At 37.1% G+C, this 19,524-nt stretch overlaps 1 protein-coding gene across 1 annotated transcript in view; it reads right to left on the reverse strand.

The window, feature by feature from the left end:
- Nucleotides 1–3,232: 3,232 nt before the first annotated feature.
- LOC144957821 (peroxidase-like) overlaps nucleotides 3,233–19,524 on the reverse strand; it is a 44,027-nt gene continuing 27,735 nt past the window's right edge. The window contains exons 16-20 of the mRNA XM_078889277.1: nucleotides 15,556–15,649; nucleotides 14,682–14,853; nucleotides 12,140–12,309; nucleotides 10,250–10,352; nucleotides 3,233–3,480 (exon numbers count right to left, since the gene is read on the reverse strand). Coding sequence (XP_078745403.1) covers nucleotides 3,414–3,480; nucleotides 10,250–10,352; nucleotides 12,140–12,309; nucleotides 14,682–14,853; nucleotides 15,556–15,649 — 606 coding nt within the window. The 3' untranslated portion in view covers nucleotides 3,233–3,413. The remainder of the gene's footprint in view (nucleotides 3,481–10,249; nucleotides 10,353–12,139; nucleotides 12,310–14,681; nucleotides 14,854–15,555; nucleotides 15,650–19,524) is intronic.

A 19,524-nucleotide genomic window follows, 5' to 3' on the forward strand; every position in this document is an offset into this window, starting at 1 on the left:
TAGTAGTAGTAGTAGTAGTAGTAGTATAGTAGTAGTAGTAGTAGTAAGTAGTAGTAGTAAGTAGTGTAGTAGTAGTAGTAGTTAGTAGTATGTAGTATAGTAGTAGTAGTATAGTGTAGTAGTAGTAGTAGTAGTAGTAGTTAGTAGTAGTAAATAGTAGTAGTAGTTAGTAGTAGTAGTAGTAGTATAGTAAGTATAGAGTAGTAGTAGTATAGTAGTAGTAGTAGTAGTAGTAGTAGTAAGTAGTAGTTATGTAGATATAGGTAGTGTATAGTAGTAATAGTAGTAGTAGTAAAGTAGTAAGTTAGTAGTAGTATAGTAGTAATAGTTAGTAGTATAGTAGTAGTAGTAGTATAGTAGTAGTAGTAGGTAGTAGTATAGTAGTAGTAGTATGTAGTAGTAGTAGTAGTATAGTAGTAGTAGTAGTAGTAGTAGATAGTAGTAGTAGTAGTAGTAGTAGTAGTAGTAGTAGTAGTAGTAGTAGTAGTAGTAGTAATAGTGTAGTAGTAGTAGTAGTAGTATAGTAGTAGTAGTAGTAGTAGTGTAGTAGTATAGTAGTAATAGTAGTAGTAGTTAGTAGTAGTAGTAGTAGTAGTAGTAGTAGTAGTAGTAGTAGTAGTAGTAGTAGTAGTAGTATAGTAGTAGTAGTAGTAGTAGTAGTAGTAGTAGTAGTAGTAGTAGTAGTAGTAGTGTAGTAGTAGTAGTAGTAGTAAGTAGTAGTAGTAGTAGTAGTAGTTAGTAGTAGTAGTAGTAGTAGTAGTATAGTAGTAGTAGTAGTAGTAGTTAGTAGTAGATAGTAGTAGTAGTAGTAGTAGTAGTAGTAGTAGTAAGTAGTAGTAGTAGTAGTATGTAGTAGTATATAGTAGTAGTAGTAGTAGTAGTAGTAGTAGTAGTAGTAGTAGTAGTATAGTAGTAGTAGTAGTAGTAGTAGTAGTAGTAGTATAGTAGTAGTAGTAGTAGTAGAAGTAGTGTAGATTAGTTAGTAGTAGTAGTAGTAGTGTAGTAGTAGTTGTAGTAGTAGTAGTAGTAGTAGTAGTAGATAGTGTAGTGTTAGTAGTAGTAGTAGTATAGTAGTAGTAGTAGTAGTAGTAGTAGTATAGTAGTAGTAGTAGTAGTAGTAGTGTAGTAGTAGTAGTAGTAGTAGTAGTAGTAGTAGTAGTAGTGGTAGTAGAAGTAGTTAGTAGTAGTAGTAGTAGAAGTAGAAGTAGTAGTAGTAGTAGTAGTAGTAGTAGTAGTAGTAGTAGTAGTAGTAGTAGTAGTAGTAGAAGTAGTAGTAGCGTATGGCTACACCTCCAAATCAATTCGTCAACCCAGCTTCGAAAGTCTCATAGACACCTTTAAGTTTAGTGACTGGACAGTGGAGGACGATGTGATCGCTGGTCTCTGGGGCTGGTTTCACTGTTTCCAAGTTCTCATCTGCATATATTTGTTGCAGTTCTGCCATGTCTAATTAAGCGGCGATTTGAGGAAACCTAGTATTTCCTGGCGTTATGGAAAAGTAACAACTGTATTCTTGTTGACTTTTTTAAAGTGCTCTCAAACTAAGTACTATGCGTGCTATGTGGTCTAGTGGTCTGACACTCGCTTTCAGATCGGAAGGTCCTGGGTTCGAGCCTTGCTCGGCGCATAGTCCAGTCCTTGGAAAATACTCTTTACTCACATTCTCTCACGTACTCAGGTGCAAAATGAGAACCTGACTGTTAACAGCATTGTCTCTGTCCGAAAAAAATGTAATATCGCCCAAAAAGCCTCATGTCCCGCCCTACATGTTAAGTTTTGCTGTTGGCCATGGACACCTTGTAAAGCGCTTTGAGCACGTTTAGTGGATATTGCCCTATTTAAAAGCTCAATTTTGTTGGTTTTTTTTTTTTTTTTTGTTTTTGTTTTAATTGGAGATATACCTGTGTTTGTGAGGCTATGGTGTGGCCAGGTGGCATAACACTCGTCTTTAAACCGAAAAAATCCAGAGTTCGAGTCCCGTTCTGATCCACGTATAATTGAACCCTTGGGATAAGACTCTTTACTCTTATTCACTCACCGTATTCAGGTGTTAAATGAGTATCTGGCCGTTAACAGCGTTGCTTATGTCGAAATAAATATGTAATATCTAGTGTTGACTTACAGGCGTCGTGTCTCGTCCTACATGTTGAAGAGCTGTTGTTGGCTAAGGACGCCTTGTAAAGCGCTTTGAGCACGTTTAGTGGATAAGACGCTACGTGGATGCTCAAGTAAGTTACAAAAAGCATTTTATCCTTTTTAATTCTAAAAGAAATCGCGTGAGTTTCGTCACAACTCAGTACTACCTAGGTCATCCCACATCATACCAGAGTGATTATACTGGTCACATTAATCCGACGTGCATTTCGTTACAGGTCTGATAGCCCAAATTGTTATAATCTCTTTGTTGTAATGGAAATGATAGGCCACTCTCAAACCAAGAGATGCATATTATAGATGTATGCAGATGACGTCACTCAGGCCTTGTTATTGTTTTTGCCATCCGCGTTTGTGAGTTGTTCCCTAAACTGTATTAACCCGATATAAAAGTTCATGGTTACACAGAGTTGTGTGTGTCCTTATACTCCGGATGCAAGTTGTGAACTCTTGGCCAGCGCATTTATCTATACGAGATGGAAGTTGTTTGGACGAATTCAATCCCTCTAGGGGGCGGGGACATTACACTCCTCGAACTGGATAAAAAGTTGCCAGGCTTCTCCACCAGTAAGAGGAAACACTGGGTGGCAGCGAATCGGCTTCGGTCGAGAACCTGCCTGACGGCAAAATAGCTTCATCAGTGGGGACTTTCCACCTGTCCGAAATGTACCCGTTGTGGTAACGAGCCCGAAACTGCACAGCATCAAGTTGAACGGTGTGTTGTAAGGAAGCTTCCGGGTGGGTTTGCCACGCTGCACGAGTGCGCATGCGGTAAAGAATTTGCTGATTTGGTCAATCGTCATATAACATAGTAGAGTGAGCACCATTAGAAGCTGCTGCTGATTGGGTCATCGTCATAACATAGAAGTGTGAGCACCATTAGAAGCTGCTTAAACCAACGCAAAATATTGTTCATTACAAAAATGTTAAAACGAGGCCATTATTGCTTCCGGTTATCAGACCTGAAAATAAGTTCCATCGCACTAACCTCATTTTGACCTTACAAAACTTTTTAAAAAATGTAATACCCCCCCCACCCCTCCCTCCCTCCCTCTCTCTCTCTCTCTCTCTCTCTCTCTCTCTCTCTCTCTCTCACACACACACACACACACACACACACAGACACACAATATTATATCGACCACAGACACGTCAGCAACAATGATTAACAACTACACAATCTTCTATAATTTACATGATTAGAATAATAATATCTCCAATTAAAGCGCGTATTGCCCGCTGGTTGGTTTTGATAATTATCAGGGTTGTTCTACCCATTTGGTCAGGTCTATGTCCCTGTAATCTGTACATTGCTGTGATCTGTTGCTGAATTCATAGAAAGAAAGAAAAATAACAAACGATATTATTAAGAAAAGAAAAAAAAGAAAATTCCCTTTATTCATCACATAGGGGAAATTTGTCTCTAGGGTCTATTCCAAGGGAAGACTGGAATAATCCAGGCGTCAGCCGCAGTGCAGCGCCGCAAATTGAGCTAAGGCGAGGTGACTTGCTCAAGGCCACACAGCACAGCGGCGGGTGATCGAACTCGATACCTTTCGTGTGCACCATTAATAAAACCGCCTTCCCTCTTTTGACTTAGGTAGACACAACAAGCGAAGAACTGATTTCAACAACACAAGGAAACATCCAACTGCCTCAGCACATTAACACACATGATGACATTCTAAAGCTAAGAACACTTGCACTAGACAGATTTATGGAGGCAAATTACTAACTGGATAAAAGAAACAGACTGACACACTGGAAGTGACGCACACGACACATTCATGGCAAGCGTCCATAGAGACTGCGCAGCCATATTCATTAATTGCGCACCTTTTATAAATATCTATTGCTCAGTTTTAATTCGTGCTTCCTTACAAAGTAGCAATGAATCATCTTAACTACGCCACTACCACAGCATCTCATTCATCTGTGGTGTTTCATTCATCCTGTTTTGTTGATAAAGGGGAAACTCGAAACGTTCATTTGATCTGTTTTTGTAATTAAATTAAATCTTACAATCAATTTCACATTATTATTTATTACAAAGTAGCATACTATTTCCTGCCCATCAATGTTTTTGTTTATTCATCTTAACAACGCCACTACCACATTATCTCATTCGTCTGTATTGTTTCATTCATCCTGTTTTGTTGATAAAAGGGAAACCCGAAACATCCATTTTATCTGTTTTCGTATATTAAATTGAAGCTAACATTCAATTTCACATTGTTATTTATTTCTTTGAGCTTCCAGCAGCCATATGTACATTATTAAAAAAATAAGGGGCAGCGTGGCTCAGCGGTACGGTCTTTGCTTCGTCCCCGAAAGGTACTGAGTTCGATCACCCGCCGCTGCTCTGTTTGCCCTTGAACAAGTCACATCGCCCCAGCTCAATTTACGGCGCTGCACTACTGCTTACACCTGGCTTATTCCAGCCTTCCTAGAGAGAAATTTTCCCTTTGGGATGAATAAAGGGATTTTTATTATTATTATTATTAATTATTATTATTATTATTATTATTATTATTATTATTATTATTATTATTATTATTATTATTATTATTATTATTATTATTATTATTATTATTATTATTATTATTATTATTATTATTATTTCTTCTTCTTCTTCTTCTTCTTCTTCTTCTTCTTCTTCTTCTTCTTCTTCTTCTTCTTCTTCTTCTTCTTCTTCTTCTTCGTGTGTACCATTAATAAAACCGCCTTCCCTCTTTTGACTTAGGTAGACACAACAAGCGAAGAACTGATTTCAACAACACAAGGAAACATCCAACTGCCTCAGCACATTAACACACATGATGACATTCTAAAGCTAAGAACACTTGCACTAGACAGATTTATGGAGGCAAATTACTAACTGGATAAAAGAAACAGACTGACACACTGGAAGTGACGCACACGACACATTCATGGCAAGCGTCCATAGAGACTGCGCAGCCATATTCATTAATTGCGCACCTTTTATAAATATCTATTGCTCAATTTTAATTCGTGCTTCCTTACAAAGTAGCAATGAATCATCTTAACTACGCCACTACCAAAGCATCTCATTCATCTGTGGTGTTTCATTCATCCTGTTTTGTTGATAAAGGGGAAACTCGAAACGTTCATTTGATCTGTTTTTGTAATTAAATTAAATCTTACAATCAATTTCACATTATTATTTATTACAAAGTAGCATACTATTTCCTGCCCATCAATGTTTTTGTTTATTCATCTTAACAACGCCACTACCACATTATCTCATTCGTCTGTATTGTTTCATTCATCCTGTTTTGTTGATAAAAGGGAAACCCGAAACATCCATTTTATCTGTTTTCGTATATTAAATTGAAGCTAACATTCAATTTCACATTGTTATTTATTTCTTTGAGCTTCCAGCAGCCATATGTACATTATTAAAAAAATAAGGGGCAGCGTGGCTCAGCGGTACGGTCTTTGCTTCGTCCCCAAAAGGTACTGAGTTCGATCACCCGCCGCTGCTCTGTTTGCCCTTGAACAAGTCACATCGCCCCAGCTCAATTTACGGCGCTGCACTACTGCTTACACCTGGCTTATTCCAGCCTTCCCTAGAGAGAAATTTTCCCTTTGGGATGACTAAAGGGATTTTTATTATTATTATTATTAATTATTATTATTATTGTTATTATTATTATTATTATTATTATTATTATTATTATTATATTATTATTATTATTATTATTATTATTATTATTATTATTATTATTATTATTATTATTAATATTATTATTATTATTATTATTATTATTATTATTATTATTATTATTATTATTATTTATTATTATTATTATTTCTTCTTCTTCTTCTTCTTCTTCTTCTTCTTCTTCTTCTTCTTCTTCTTCTTCTTCTTCTTCGTGTGCACCATTAATAAAACCGCCTTCCCTCTTTTGACTTAGGTAGACACAACAAGCGAAGAACTGATTTCAACAACACAAGGAAACATCCAACTGCCTCAGCACATTAACACACATGATGACATTCTAAAGCTAAGAACACTTGCACTAGACAGATTTATGGAGGCAAATTACTAACTGGATAAAAGAAACAGACTGACACACTGGAAGTGACGCACACGACACATTCATGGCAAGCGTCCATAGAGACTGCGCAGCCATATTCATTAATTGCGCACCTTTTATAAATATCTATTGCTCAATTTTAATTCGTGCTTCCTTACAAAGTAGCAATGAATCATCTTAACTACGCCACTACCACAGCATCTCATTCATCTGTGGTGTTTCATTCATCCTGTTTTGTTGATAAAGGGGAAACTCGAAACGTTCATTTGATCTGTTTTTGTAATTAAATTAAATCTTACAATCAATTTCACATTATTATTTATTACAAAGTAGCATACTATTTCCTGCCCATCAATGTTTTTGTTTATTCATCTTAACAACGCCACTACCACATTATCTCATTCGTCTGTATTGTTTCATTCATCCTGTTTTGTTGATAAAAGGGAAACCCGAAACATCCATTTTATCTGTTTTCGTATATTAAATTGAAGCTAACATTCAATTTCACATTGTTATTTATTTCTTTGAGCTTCCAGCAGCCATATGTACATTATTAAAAAAATAAGGGGCAGCGTGGCTCAGCGGTACGGTCTTTGCTTCGTCCCGAAAGGTACTGAGTTCGATCACCCGCCGCTGCTCTGTTTGCCCTTGAACAAGTCACATCGCCCCAGCTCAATTTACGGCCCTATACTACTGCTTACACCTGGCTTATTCCAGCCTTCCCTAGAGAGAAATTTTCCCTTTGGGATGAATAAAGGGATTTTTATTATTATTAATATTAATTATTATTATTATATTATTTTATTATTATTATTATTATTATTATTATTTATTTATTATTATTATTATTTATTATTATTATTATTATTATTATTATTATTATTATTATTATTATATTATTATTATTATTATTATTTTATATTTTTTTCTTTCTTTTCTTCTTCTTCTTCTTCTTCTTCTTCTTTTCTTCTTCTTCTTCTTCTCTTCTTCTTCTTCTTCTTCTTCTTCTCTTTCTTCCTTCTTTCGCTTGCTCTCTTCCTTTTCTCTTCTTCCTCTTTCTTCTTTCCCTTCTACTTCTTCTTCCTCTTCCTTCTTCTTCTTCTTCTTCTTTTCTTCTTTTCTTCTTCTCTTCTTATTCTCTTCTTCTCTTCTCTTCTTCTTCTCTTCATTCTTCTTCTCTTCTTTTCATTCTTCCTTTTCTCTTCTCTTTCTTCTTCTTTTCTTTTTCTTCTTCTTCTTTCTTCTTTTCTTCTTCTTCTTCTTCTTTTCTTCTTTTTCTTCTTCTCTTCCTTTCTTCTTCTCTTCTTTTCTTCTCTTTCTTCTTTCTTCTTCTTCTTCTTTTCTTTTTTGCTACTTCTTCTTTTTTCTTCTTCTTCTTCTTTTCTTCTTCTTCTTTCTTCTATTCTTCTTCTCTTCTTCTTCTTCTTCTCTCTTTTCTTCTTGCTTTTCTCTTCTTCTATCTTCTTCTTCTTCTTTCTTCTTCTTCTTCTTCTTCTTCTTTCTTTCTTCTTCTTCTTCTTCTTCTTCTTCTTCTTTTCTTTTTCTTCTTATTCTTTCTTCTTATTCTTTTTCTTCTTCTTCTTTCTTTCTTCTTCTTCTTCTTTTCTTCTCTTCTTCTTTCTTCTTTCTTCTTCTTCTTCTTCTTCTTCTCTCTTCTTCTTCTTCTTCTTCTTCTTCTTCTTCTTCTTCTTCTTCTTCTTCTTCTTCTTCTTCTTCTTCTTCTTCTTCTCTTCTTCTTCTTCTTCTTCTTCTTCTTCTTCTTCTTCTTCCTTCTTCTTTCTTCTTCTTCTTTCTTCTTCCTTCTTCTTCTTCTTCTTCTTCTTTCTTCTTCTTCTTCTTCTTCTTCTCTTCTTCTTCTTCTTCTTCTTTCTTCTTCTTCTTCTTCTTCTCTCTTCTTCTTCTTCTTTTTTCTTCTTCTTCTTCTTCTTCTTCTTCTTCTTCTTTTCTTCTTCTTCTTCTTCTTCTTCTTCTTCTTTCTTCTTCTTTTCTTCTTCTTCTTCTTCTTCTTCTTCTTCTTCTTCTTCTTTCTTCTTCTTCTTCTTCTTCTTCTTCTTTCTTCTTCTTCTTCTTCTTCTTTCTTCTTCTTCTTCTTCTTCTTCTTCTTCTTCTTCTTCTTCTTCTTCTTCTCTTCTTTTCTTCTTCTTCTTCTTCTTCTTCTTCTTTTCTTCTTTCTTTTCTTCTTCTTCTTTCTTCTTCTTCTTCTTTCTTCTTCTTCTTCTTCTTCTTCTCCTTCTTCTTCTTCTTCTTCTTCTTCTTCTTCTTCTCTTCTTCTTCTTCTTCTTCTTCTTCTTCTTCTTCTTCTTCTCTTCTTCTCTCTTCTTCTCTTCTTCTTCTTCTCTTCTTCTTCTTTCTTCTTTCTTTCTTCTTTCTTACTCTTTCTTCTCTTCTTTTCTTCTTCTTCTCTTCTTTCTTCCTTCTTCTTCTTTCTTCTTCTTCTTCTTCTCTTCTTCTTCATCCTTTCCTCTTCTTCTTCTTTCTTCCTTTCTAATTCTCATCATTCTTTTCTTCCTTTCCATTTCTACTTCTTCTTCTTCATCTTATATTCTCTATCTATACTTCTTCTTTTCGTATCACTTCTAACTTCTTTTTATTTTTTATCTTTATCAGAGAATACATGTATGCCAGTAGTTAATCATCTATACATGCACATATATAGGATAAACAAAAAATGATATAATAATATAATTAATAATAAAAACTTGATTTAATAAGATATCATAACCCTGGTTCACTCTTAGATTGGGAAGTTTAGATAGTAATCATTGCTATCTACATAGTCGCTGTCTTTAATTATGGGTCATCGCACGAGTTACAAAACTCCTTATGAATGATAATCTCATTGGAATTATATAATATTAATATATAATAATAATTATTATTAGGATATATTATCATTATTAAATCCACACATTAGGGAGCAGCTGGGTGGGGTTCCTGACCTCCCATGGTGGGCAGCGAGGTACTTACTGTGTCTTCTATTCCCCTCTATGTTTTCCAACTAGCTTTCTGTCTTTGTTATGGAATGAGATTACTTATTTTTTTCCTGGCACTGACCGGGTTCCCTTGCTGAGACAAAGTTAGTTGTGGGAGATAATATTTTTCTCCTTGTAAATCATCTCTCTGTTATGTAATGTATTATGTTTTGTTTACATATTATATATGATTTGTTCATATTATATACGAGTATGATTTGTTAACATTTGAGTGTATTCCTCTTAGTGGGGACCTGTGCTTGATTGTGACTGGATGAGAATTTTAGGTGATCTCAAACTAAGTACTTTGATAGCGTGCTCTTGGAATCTACATCTGTTTCCTATTTGATCCAATTCCCCTTTTTCATACTTTTTCTTGGATGTTTAATTGTAATTCTAGAACTTATTACTATCCCATTTTCTCCCTTTTTACTGGCGCTGATATGACCTTTATGTGTTGCAAGCCCCGTAAAACCCTTAAAAACAAACAAAACAATTAGGGAGCAGGCACTGGTGTACGAAATAGATTTTAGATATGTTTATGAAACAGTGTTAGATGAAAGCAAGAAAGAAAAATACAAGAATAAAAAACAACAAAACAAACTTGAGCTTTTATATAGCGCAATATTCACTAAACGTGCTCAAAACGCTTTACAAAAGAGTCATTGACCAACTGCAACACGTAACAAGTACAAGACTTGACGCCTGTTATGGGCGATATTACAATTTTTTTTCGATAGAGACAACGCTGTTAACGGCCAGGTAGGTTACTCATTTTACACCTGAGTACTGTGAGAAAATTTGAGTCGTAAAGAGCCTTTTCCAAGGACTCAACTATGCGCCGAGCGAGTCTCGAGCCCAGGACCTTACGATCCGAAAGCGAGTGTCATACCACTAGACCTCACAGCCGCGCAGCTTTAAAAAAAAAAGAGAATAATATACTCAACACTAAACGTTTCGGACTCAAGACCCTTCTCCAGCGGATAATCAAAAAAAAAAAAAAAAAAAAAAAGAAACAAAAATGAATTAAAGCGTTAATAGTGTGTTCAGTTAGGATCTTACCTTTCGTCTTCCACAGCGAATACATTGGGCTGAATGTTATGGTTTTCTGAATTTCGACATATGACATGAGATAGAGACATTCGCCTTATTTCACTCAGTTGATCTGGATAGAATCAAATTCATAAGTAGATACATTGTGATAAATAATTGACACATAGATAACCGCGCCTCTCGGACAGTTGTCATGATGTAAACAATGGCAGTGGTTGGTTAACATAGCAAACTACACATGTTTTACTATCGATGGTGTGTGTTTTAAGTAAAACACCCACTGTTCTATCGCTTGATCAATAGAACCAACATAGAAAAATCTTGTCACCAATTTGGCGGTATAAAAACAATAACAATGATCAGAGAGGGGTCGATTTCATTCACATTATTGTTTATAAACAACAACCTATTATTTTTCTTTTTTTTAAAAAAAAGCTGTGCGGCTTTGTGGTCTTGTGATATGGCACTCGCTTTCGGATCGGAAGGTCCTGGATTTGAGCCTCGCCCGGCGCAAAGTTGAGTCTTTGGAAAAAGCTCTTTACTCACATTCTCTCATCGTACTCGGGTGTGAAATGAGTAACTGGCCGTCCACGGCGTTTTAGCACGTTTGGAGGATCTTTCTCTATAGATAGTTCAAAGATGACGTCACTCAGGTCTTTGTTGATGTTTTTTGCCATCCGCGTTTATGAGTAATGCTCACTGAACTGTATTAACTTGACTATAAACGTTCATGGATACACACAGTTTTGTATGTTGGTCCGTTATACTTCCGGATGGCAATGTTATGAGCTTCTTAGCCAAGCGCATACTATCTATATAAATGCTACTGTTGTTGTTGATAATCACCTTGTTTTTTAAAGGTGTCCCTTGTATACCCGAGGGTCCCGATAGCTCAGTTGGTAGAGCATTCGCTTCACACGCAAAGGGACCTAGTTCGATCCCGGGTGGAGTCGAAATTTTTTTTTTCTGACCCCCGTGTCCACCCAGCAGTGATTGGGTATCTGAGTCTGTTAGATTTGGGGGGGGGGGGAAATACTTTGCGATAGACTAGCGTCCTATCCAAAGGATAGCGAGCAGTTGCTATTTTCCGTTTCACGCTATAGATAGTATGCGTTTGGCTAAGAAGCTCACAACATTGCCATCCGGAAGTATAACGGATCAACACACAAAACTATGTGTAACGTTGAACGTTTAGTCTTAGGTTAATAAAGTTTAGTGAGAATTATTCATAAACGCGGATGGCAAAAAAGATCAACAAAGATCTGAGTTACGTCATCTTCAAACTATCTATAGTCTTACCTTGGCCTTCGTAAATTTATGGCCTGACACTGACCAAAAAATGACGTCAAAATGACAGTCTTTTGCCACAAAAGAAAACAAATCGTGAGTTGTGTTCAATAGTTCAACCAATCAAATAACTTGTTTCCATGAGCACTACTAACGACAACTAGGCGGTGCAAAAACCAAATATTGACGTCAAACTGCCAGTCCTTTTGGATTTCAGTATCAGGCTTTTACATAACAATGGCTACGGCCTGACACTAGAACTCTCTTGGACTGGCAGTTTGGCGTCATTTTTTAGGTTACTACTACTACTACTACTACTACTACTACTACTACTACTACTACTACTACTACCACTACTACTACTACTACTACTACTACTACTACTACTACTGCTACTACTACTACTACTACTACTCTACTACTACTACTACTATACTACTACTACTACTACTACTACTACTACTACTACTACTACTACTACTACTACTACTACTCTACTACTACTACTACTACTACTACTACTACTACTACTACTACTACTACTACTACTACTACTACTACTACCACTACTACTACCACTACTACTACTACTACTACTACGACTTGTAGTACCTGGGGTAAATCCCAGAATCGGATCATCCGTCTCGTAAAAGAATCGATCCCCGAACTTGATCCGCCGGAACTGTTCTCCTATGAGGTAAACAAAGGTAGGGCCCAGCAAGGCCCCCTCCATCGGGGCTTCATTCAGGCCCCCAACATACAAGTCGACGTCATCGGATGATCTGAAAGAAGACGAGAAAACCGTTAACATTGTGACCCACGTATGCGTATTTACAAGGTCTGATTGAGTACTCAAATTGTAATGGGCCCATTGTTGTAATGGGAAAACTATTAAATAAAAGTGTACTTATTTACAAGTCTGAGAAGACAAATTGCAATAGGCTCATTGTTGTAATTGGAAATTGTATTCTGTAACCAACCTGTACTTATTTACAAGTCTGACAACTCAAATTGTTATGGGCCCACCTGTAAAAAGAATTATCCTCTCAAAGCAAAAGAAAAATCATCATCCATTACAATAATGTTAAATCTGCCCTTTGTTACGTTTGGTTATCAGACCTGCGTTTATGTGTGCATGGGTGGGTCACATGTTTTTTTTCCTCTTAGGCAGGAATTAAATATTTACTTAAAAATCCTGTATCCGTGAACCTATTCTCTGACTACGGTTAAGGGGTGGATACACATGTATACAACTGGAGAAGACTGCCCAAGGAAGAGTCAAATGGCGAAGTATCATTGATGGCATATGCTCCGACTGGGGTTAAGGGGTGGTTACACAGAAGCAGGTGGAAAAGACAGCCCAAGGAAGAGTCAAACTGTGAAGCATCATTGATTGTCTATGTTCTGGCGAGGGTTAAGGAATGGATATACATCGAAGCAGGTGGAAAAGACTGCCCAAGGGAGAGTCAAATGGCGAAGCATCATTGATGGCCTTTGCTCTGACTGGAGTTAAGGGGTGGATGGATACACATGGAAGCAGGTGGAGAAGACTGCCCAAGGAAGAGTCAAATGGCGAAGCATCATTGATGGCATGTGCTCTGACTGGAGTTAAGGGGTGGATACACATGGAAGCAGGTGGAGAAGACAGCCCAAGGAAGAGTCAAATTGTGAAGCGTCATTGATTGTCTATGTTCTGGCGAGGGTTAAGGGGTGGATATACATGGAAGCAGGTGGAGAAAACAGTCAAAGGAAGAGTCAAATGGCGGCGAAGCATCATTGATGACATGTGCTCTGACTGGAGTTAAGGGGTGGATACACATGGAAGCAGGTGGAGAAGACAGTCAAAGGAAGAGTCAAATGGCGAAGCATCATTGATGGCATGTGCTCTGGCGAGGGTTAAAGAATGGATATACATGGAAGCATGTGGAAAAGACTGCCCAAGGAAGTCAAATGGCGAAGCATCATTGATGGCATATGCTCTGGCGAGGGTTAAGGAATGGATATACATGGAAGCATGTGGAAAAGACTGCCCAAGGAAGTCAAATGGCGAAACATCATTGATGGCCTATGCTCTGGCGATTACACAGGGAAGCAGGTGGAGAAGACAGCCGAAAGAAGAGTCAAATGGCGGCGAAGCATCATTGATGGCGGTTAAGGGGTGGATAAACATGAAAGCATGTGGAAAAGACTGCCCAAGGAAGAGTCAAATGGCGAAGCATCATTGATGGCATATTTTCCGATTGGGGTTTAGGGTGGATGCGCATGGAAGCAGGTGGAGACGACAGCCCAAGGAAGAGTCAAATAGCGAAACCCGACGTCTACTTAATTCTGGGTCTGATAACCTAAATTGCTATGGGCCCCTTTTGTAATGGAAATAATATCTAGACGGCCCAAGATAGTGTCCAATACAACAACCTTCAAACAAGCCCATGATTGTGGTCGGTTATCAGACCTGTAAATAGGGCAACGTTGGTGAGACCTCTTCGATGGATGACTGGGGCGAACGGCTAAAGTTAAGTTCATACCGACAGCATACCAGTTTGACAAGACAAGTATGAAATGTGTTACGAATTTCGACGGATTCCGAATTGAAGATTCAAGAGTTTATTTAGGCCCTTTCTGGCCAATAACCATATTTTTTGGGGGGAGAAAATTATAACAATAACAACAACAACAACAACAACATCAACAATGACAACAAGATCAACAACAATGACAAAATCAACATCAACAACACCAACAACAATAACAACAAAAACAACAATATCAATAACAATAATAACAAAAAAAAATTAATAACGATGACCCCAACAATAAAACAACATTAACAGCAATAATAATGATAATAATAATAATAATAATAATAATAATAATAATAATAATAATAATAATAATAATAATAATAATAATAATTAATAATAATAGAAGAAGAAGAAGAAGAAGAAGAAGAAGGAGAAGAAGAAGAAGAAGAAGAAGAAGAAGAAGAAGAAGAAGAAGAAGAAGAAGAAGAATAACAATAATAATAATGATAATAATAATAATAACAAAAACAGCAACAACACCACCACCACCACCAACAACAACAACAAAAAACAATAGTAACACCAATAACAATGATAACACAGCGTGTTACAATGTGATATTATCTTCTTACTCATAGACTTCTCTGTTCAAGCAGTCGGGTAGTTTGTATGATGTGTAATCAATTTGGGCCGGCTTGACGAATTCATTGAGAGCCAGGTCAAGATATTCTTTATATGGTGGGGTCCCGTGGTCTCGCCCCCTTTGTACATTCAGGGCAGCTAAGTCTAAACTATGTCCGATCGCTGGAGGGAATTTGTAGAACGCAAATAAAAATATAGTAATATAGATAAGTTTTGATGCTGTTGTTTTGAGCTCAATGTCCATTAAACGTGCTCAAGGGGTCCCTGGCTATAAATAACACTTAACACTCAGGACTGGACATGACGCCTGATAGGCGATATTACATTTTTTTGGGGACAGACACAACGTTGTTAACGACCAGGTACACATTTTACACCTGAGTATGGTGAGAGAAGTGAGTAAATATTCTTTCCAAGGACACAACCCAGGACCTTCCGATCCAATATAATATATAGGTATATACATACGCCAAGATGAGTGTCCTTGTTTATGTTACATGCTCTAATTAATATTATCGAGCACTCTAGTACCTAGAAGTACTCACCAACACTCATATATATATATATATATATATATATATATATATATATATATGACCACCACTACCACCTTCATTATATCAAAACCACCACCACCACCACGACCACCACGACCACCACTACCACCTTCATTATAATATCACAACCATCACCACCACTACCACCTTCATTATAATATCACAACCATCACCACCACGACCACCTTCATTATAATATCACAACCATCACCATCACCACCACAACCATCACCACCACCACCACCACCACCACCACCACCACCACCATCATATCACAGCAACCACCACCACCATCCAACCTACTTACCATCCACATCCAAAAACAATCTATCAGTTACCTCCCTTGTAATGAACATGTCTGTCTTATGGGCCCGTCTCTTACATTGGCCTTTCAACACGTTCTGGAAAATAAGATATTCGAATAAAAAGTTGAGCCTATGTCGGTATATATATATATATATATATATATATATATATATATATATATATATATATATATATATATATATATATAGTATTGGTGGGTATCTCTATTTATATATGGGGCAGTATCCAAAAACCCTTCTCGAAAATTGTTATTGAGAGAATAAAATATATTTTAAAAAGCGAAAAATAAACATAAACCCCCCCCCCCCCCAAATAATTTTTAAAATCACACTCACAAATCAAAAAAAAAATATATAATTAAAAGATAGAAATACAATTTTCTGTGCATCTGGCAGTCCTGTTCGTTGATAAAGTCTGCATGTTTTCATAAATAAATCTGGTTACATTAGACAAAACTGGCAACATTCCCCTGAATCCCTGGTTCTATCATCTCCACTGCCGCCTACTTCACATAAGTTTGGACAATTTCGGTAGGTTTCGGAAAAATGAAGTACCCTTCTGGGTTCACTCCGCAATGGTGTCCAAATCCCACAATCTCGGGTTCACTCTGCACTGGTATCTACATCCAGTAGTCTCAGGTTCATTCCCCTCTGGTGCCTATCTCCCATAGACCGGCTTTAAATCTAACTGGTATCCGTCTCCCATAGTCCTATGTTCAATTTCCTCTTATATCCTCCACCTGTAGTCCCAAGTTTATATTCCCACTGGTGTACACTTCCCTGAGTTCCTGGTTCACTCTCAATTGCTGCCCACTTCACATAACTTAGTCGGGTTTCAGCTGGTTTCGTCGGGTTTCGGTTGGTTTTGTAAATATAAAAAATCGGAAAGCTAAAGCATCCTAATTATTTCTGAATATCTTGATTTGAAATTGACTTTCTGGGTATTTAGTTCGACACGAAACCGTGTTGGTAAGAATGACAAATAATTACGGAAATTCCCACTAAGATCTACGTTTATAGGATTCTTTCATCTCTTTGTTTTTATGAAGCGGGTTATTTTCATTGTGTCCAATAACACAACGAGCTTGCGATAAAAGTATAACAAAGAAATGAAAGAACACGTTTATTCCATCCCTCCAAGTAAGATTATTAGATATTTTGAAACCAAATGGTATGGTATTGGTACTTCTTTTCACCATAATTTGTATCTTTCTCCTTCTGCTTGAATGAGAATTTGACCCAAAACTAAAAACGTTGGATTTGTATTCATGTGCACCAAAAGATTATTTATATCTGCCAATCAGCTGTCTTTTACACCTAATTTCACAACAATAAAATGTGAGAAAATATTCTGCAATCGTTGAATAAAATAGTTATTCAACGCGTTCAAAGCATTATTCAATGATTACGTATTTACTAAGAAATGATAGGGTTTTCCAATGGGAGTGCTGGACTATAGTCCGTTTCAAGCACCGTACACACGGAATATCGCAAGTTCCTCCAAAGTTACGAAATGTGGTGCCGTGATCTTTTTGCATGCAGGATTATATTTAATTTCAAATGACATTACGAATTTTGAGCACCGATAGTGAGAGACCAAACCGTTTTCTCACAATGCCGAGTTCCATTGAGCTTTTTGTCGTTTGCAATAAAATATCACTCAAACTTTAAAATGTTTACAGTAAAGGTGTGTTGATGCCCTTTCCCGTGTGGAAAATATTCAGAACAACGTTGCATTCAGTGTCGTAGTTTAGCAAATAACTTTGGGTCGTTTGAAATAGTGTAAGAATAGGTATTATTTAAATAAAACTTAAAAGTGTTGAAAAAAATTCACAGTTTATGAATTATCTCTGGTAGACAACGGACATGTATTATATTGAACGACACAAGCAGCCCGTTAGGTGCTAAGACATTTTTGGACAAAAACATCGATGTAAAAAAGACAGAGGGGGGGGGGGGGGGGGGGGGTCCTCCGTAATTTTACACCCGTCTTCGATAGGTCGAGGAAAAATGCCTTTCACAAAGATATAATCTCCGACCAACTGTTGGACAAGACAACTCGGCCCAAGACACGTGACAAAAGGTTCACCTGTGCACGGTGCATGGTGCATGTTTGTCAATCTTGAATTATGTTCACTGGGAAGAGGGGGGGGGGGGGGTGAATGTAATATTGTGAAATGTCACTGAATCTAAACTTCTTTAATACCAGATTGCATGTAATTTTTGTTAAGTAAAACCTTTCAAAGGAACCACAGTTTTCAAATACAATAATAATTTTTTTTCCCCTTTATTCATCCCATAGGGGAAATTTGTCTCCAGGGTCTACTTCAAGGGAAGTCTGGAATAACCCAGGCGTCAGCCGCAGTGCAGCGCCGCAAACTGAGCTAGGGCGAGGTGACTTGCTCAAAGCCGCACAACGTAGCGGGTATTCGAACTCGGTACATTTCGGGTACGAAGCAAAGACTGTACCACTGAGCCACGCTGTACCAAGAGGCGCATATTCAAAATGACATAATTATTGATTTGACCTCTCCATTCTTGAGTTCCTGGTTGTGGACAATCTATTAATAGTGTTGCTATTCGCCCGTATGCCATCAAAAAGAATTCTAAGCTTCGCCTCTCTGGTGAAATACTTGTAAATTTTCCTCATTGTGACAAATGTGCATGTTTAATCCATCTTTTTTAAATCAGTTTTTTAAGAATGTAGAAATCACAACAGGAAGCTATGCCTCTGGCTTTCAACTATTCAAATGTAACAATACGCTTTAACAGTCGTGACGTCACTTCCCTCGTAATGGCGCATGGTAACTCTGTAACTGGCTCTAAACTATCGAAACAATGGCGGACGCCCTTATGAAATATTCCTCCAACGAGCATAAAAGTGTAGCCAGAGGGAAAAAAACCATTATAAATATGATATTGTTTTGAATTTTATACATTCTGATCACCAGACATATGAAAAGTTCTAGCCAGCATGAAGAATAAAAAGTACCAATTTTCTTTGTTAAGAACCACGATGGCCGCCGTGGCTGGGCGACGTGACATCAGACTATTGAATCAAATTGTTCATGTCAAGTGTGTGCAAAGTGTACCATTTGCTGTGTCATTTTGAATTCAGGGCGGCAATGTTTGTGAGTAGTGCTCATGACTATCGTGAAAATTAAACTCCGAGTCAAGTCTTTGGGGAGTTCAGTGATCGTACTCACACCAGAATTCACTGTGTATAGATAGTTCCAAGTTGACGTCACTCAGGTCTTTGTTATTGTTTTTTTGCCATCCGTGTAATTCTCACTAATCTGTATTAACCAGACTATCAACGTTCACGGATACACATAGCATTGTGTGTTGGTCCGTTAAAATTCCGGATGGCAATGTTGTGAGCTTCTTAGCCAAGCGCATTCGATCTATAGATAGTGTGCACTTGGTAAGAAGCTCACAACATTATTAATCATTGTCATCCGGAAATATAACGGACCAACGCAAAAACTATGTGTCACCTTAAACGTTTATAGTCTGATTGATTCAGTTTCGTGAGAATTACTCATAACCGCGGATGGCAAAAAATAATAAGAATGACATGAGTGACCTCAACTTCATTCTATCTATAACAATGTTATTGTAAACCCTCAAAATGTTAACTCATCCCGTAAAGAAAAATAATCCCAAAGTACGATACTGTAACCAGTGAAAATCAATCGGCTTAATGTCACAAACATGTCTGGTGTTCGAGCCAATGGGCATGATCCATATTAACTTTCCATGTGCTCGAGGTCATTGGTCACATTGCAAAGTGAACCACTTCGTGAAACGTGTTCACAGCTTTTTAAATATCTGACATCACGATTGGTCATTTGACTCAGCTTGACACATGGATATGTTTATAACATTTGTAAACAAAGCAGCGTGTTTACATTTGTTAAGAAATATCCAATCGTTGGACAGCAACAAAT

This window comes from Berghia stephanieae, chromosome 12 (genome assembly GCF_034508935.2).
Source record: "Berghia stephanieae isolate SIO BIC M18660-M18661 chromosome 12, UCSD_Bste_1.3, whole genome shotgun sequence".
NCBI classification, from domain to species: Eukaryota; Metazoa; Mollusca; class Gastropoda; order Nudibranchia; family Aeolidiidae; genus Berghia; species Berghia stephanieae.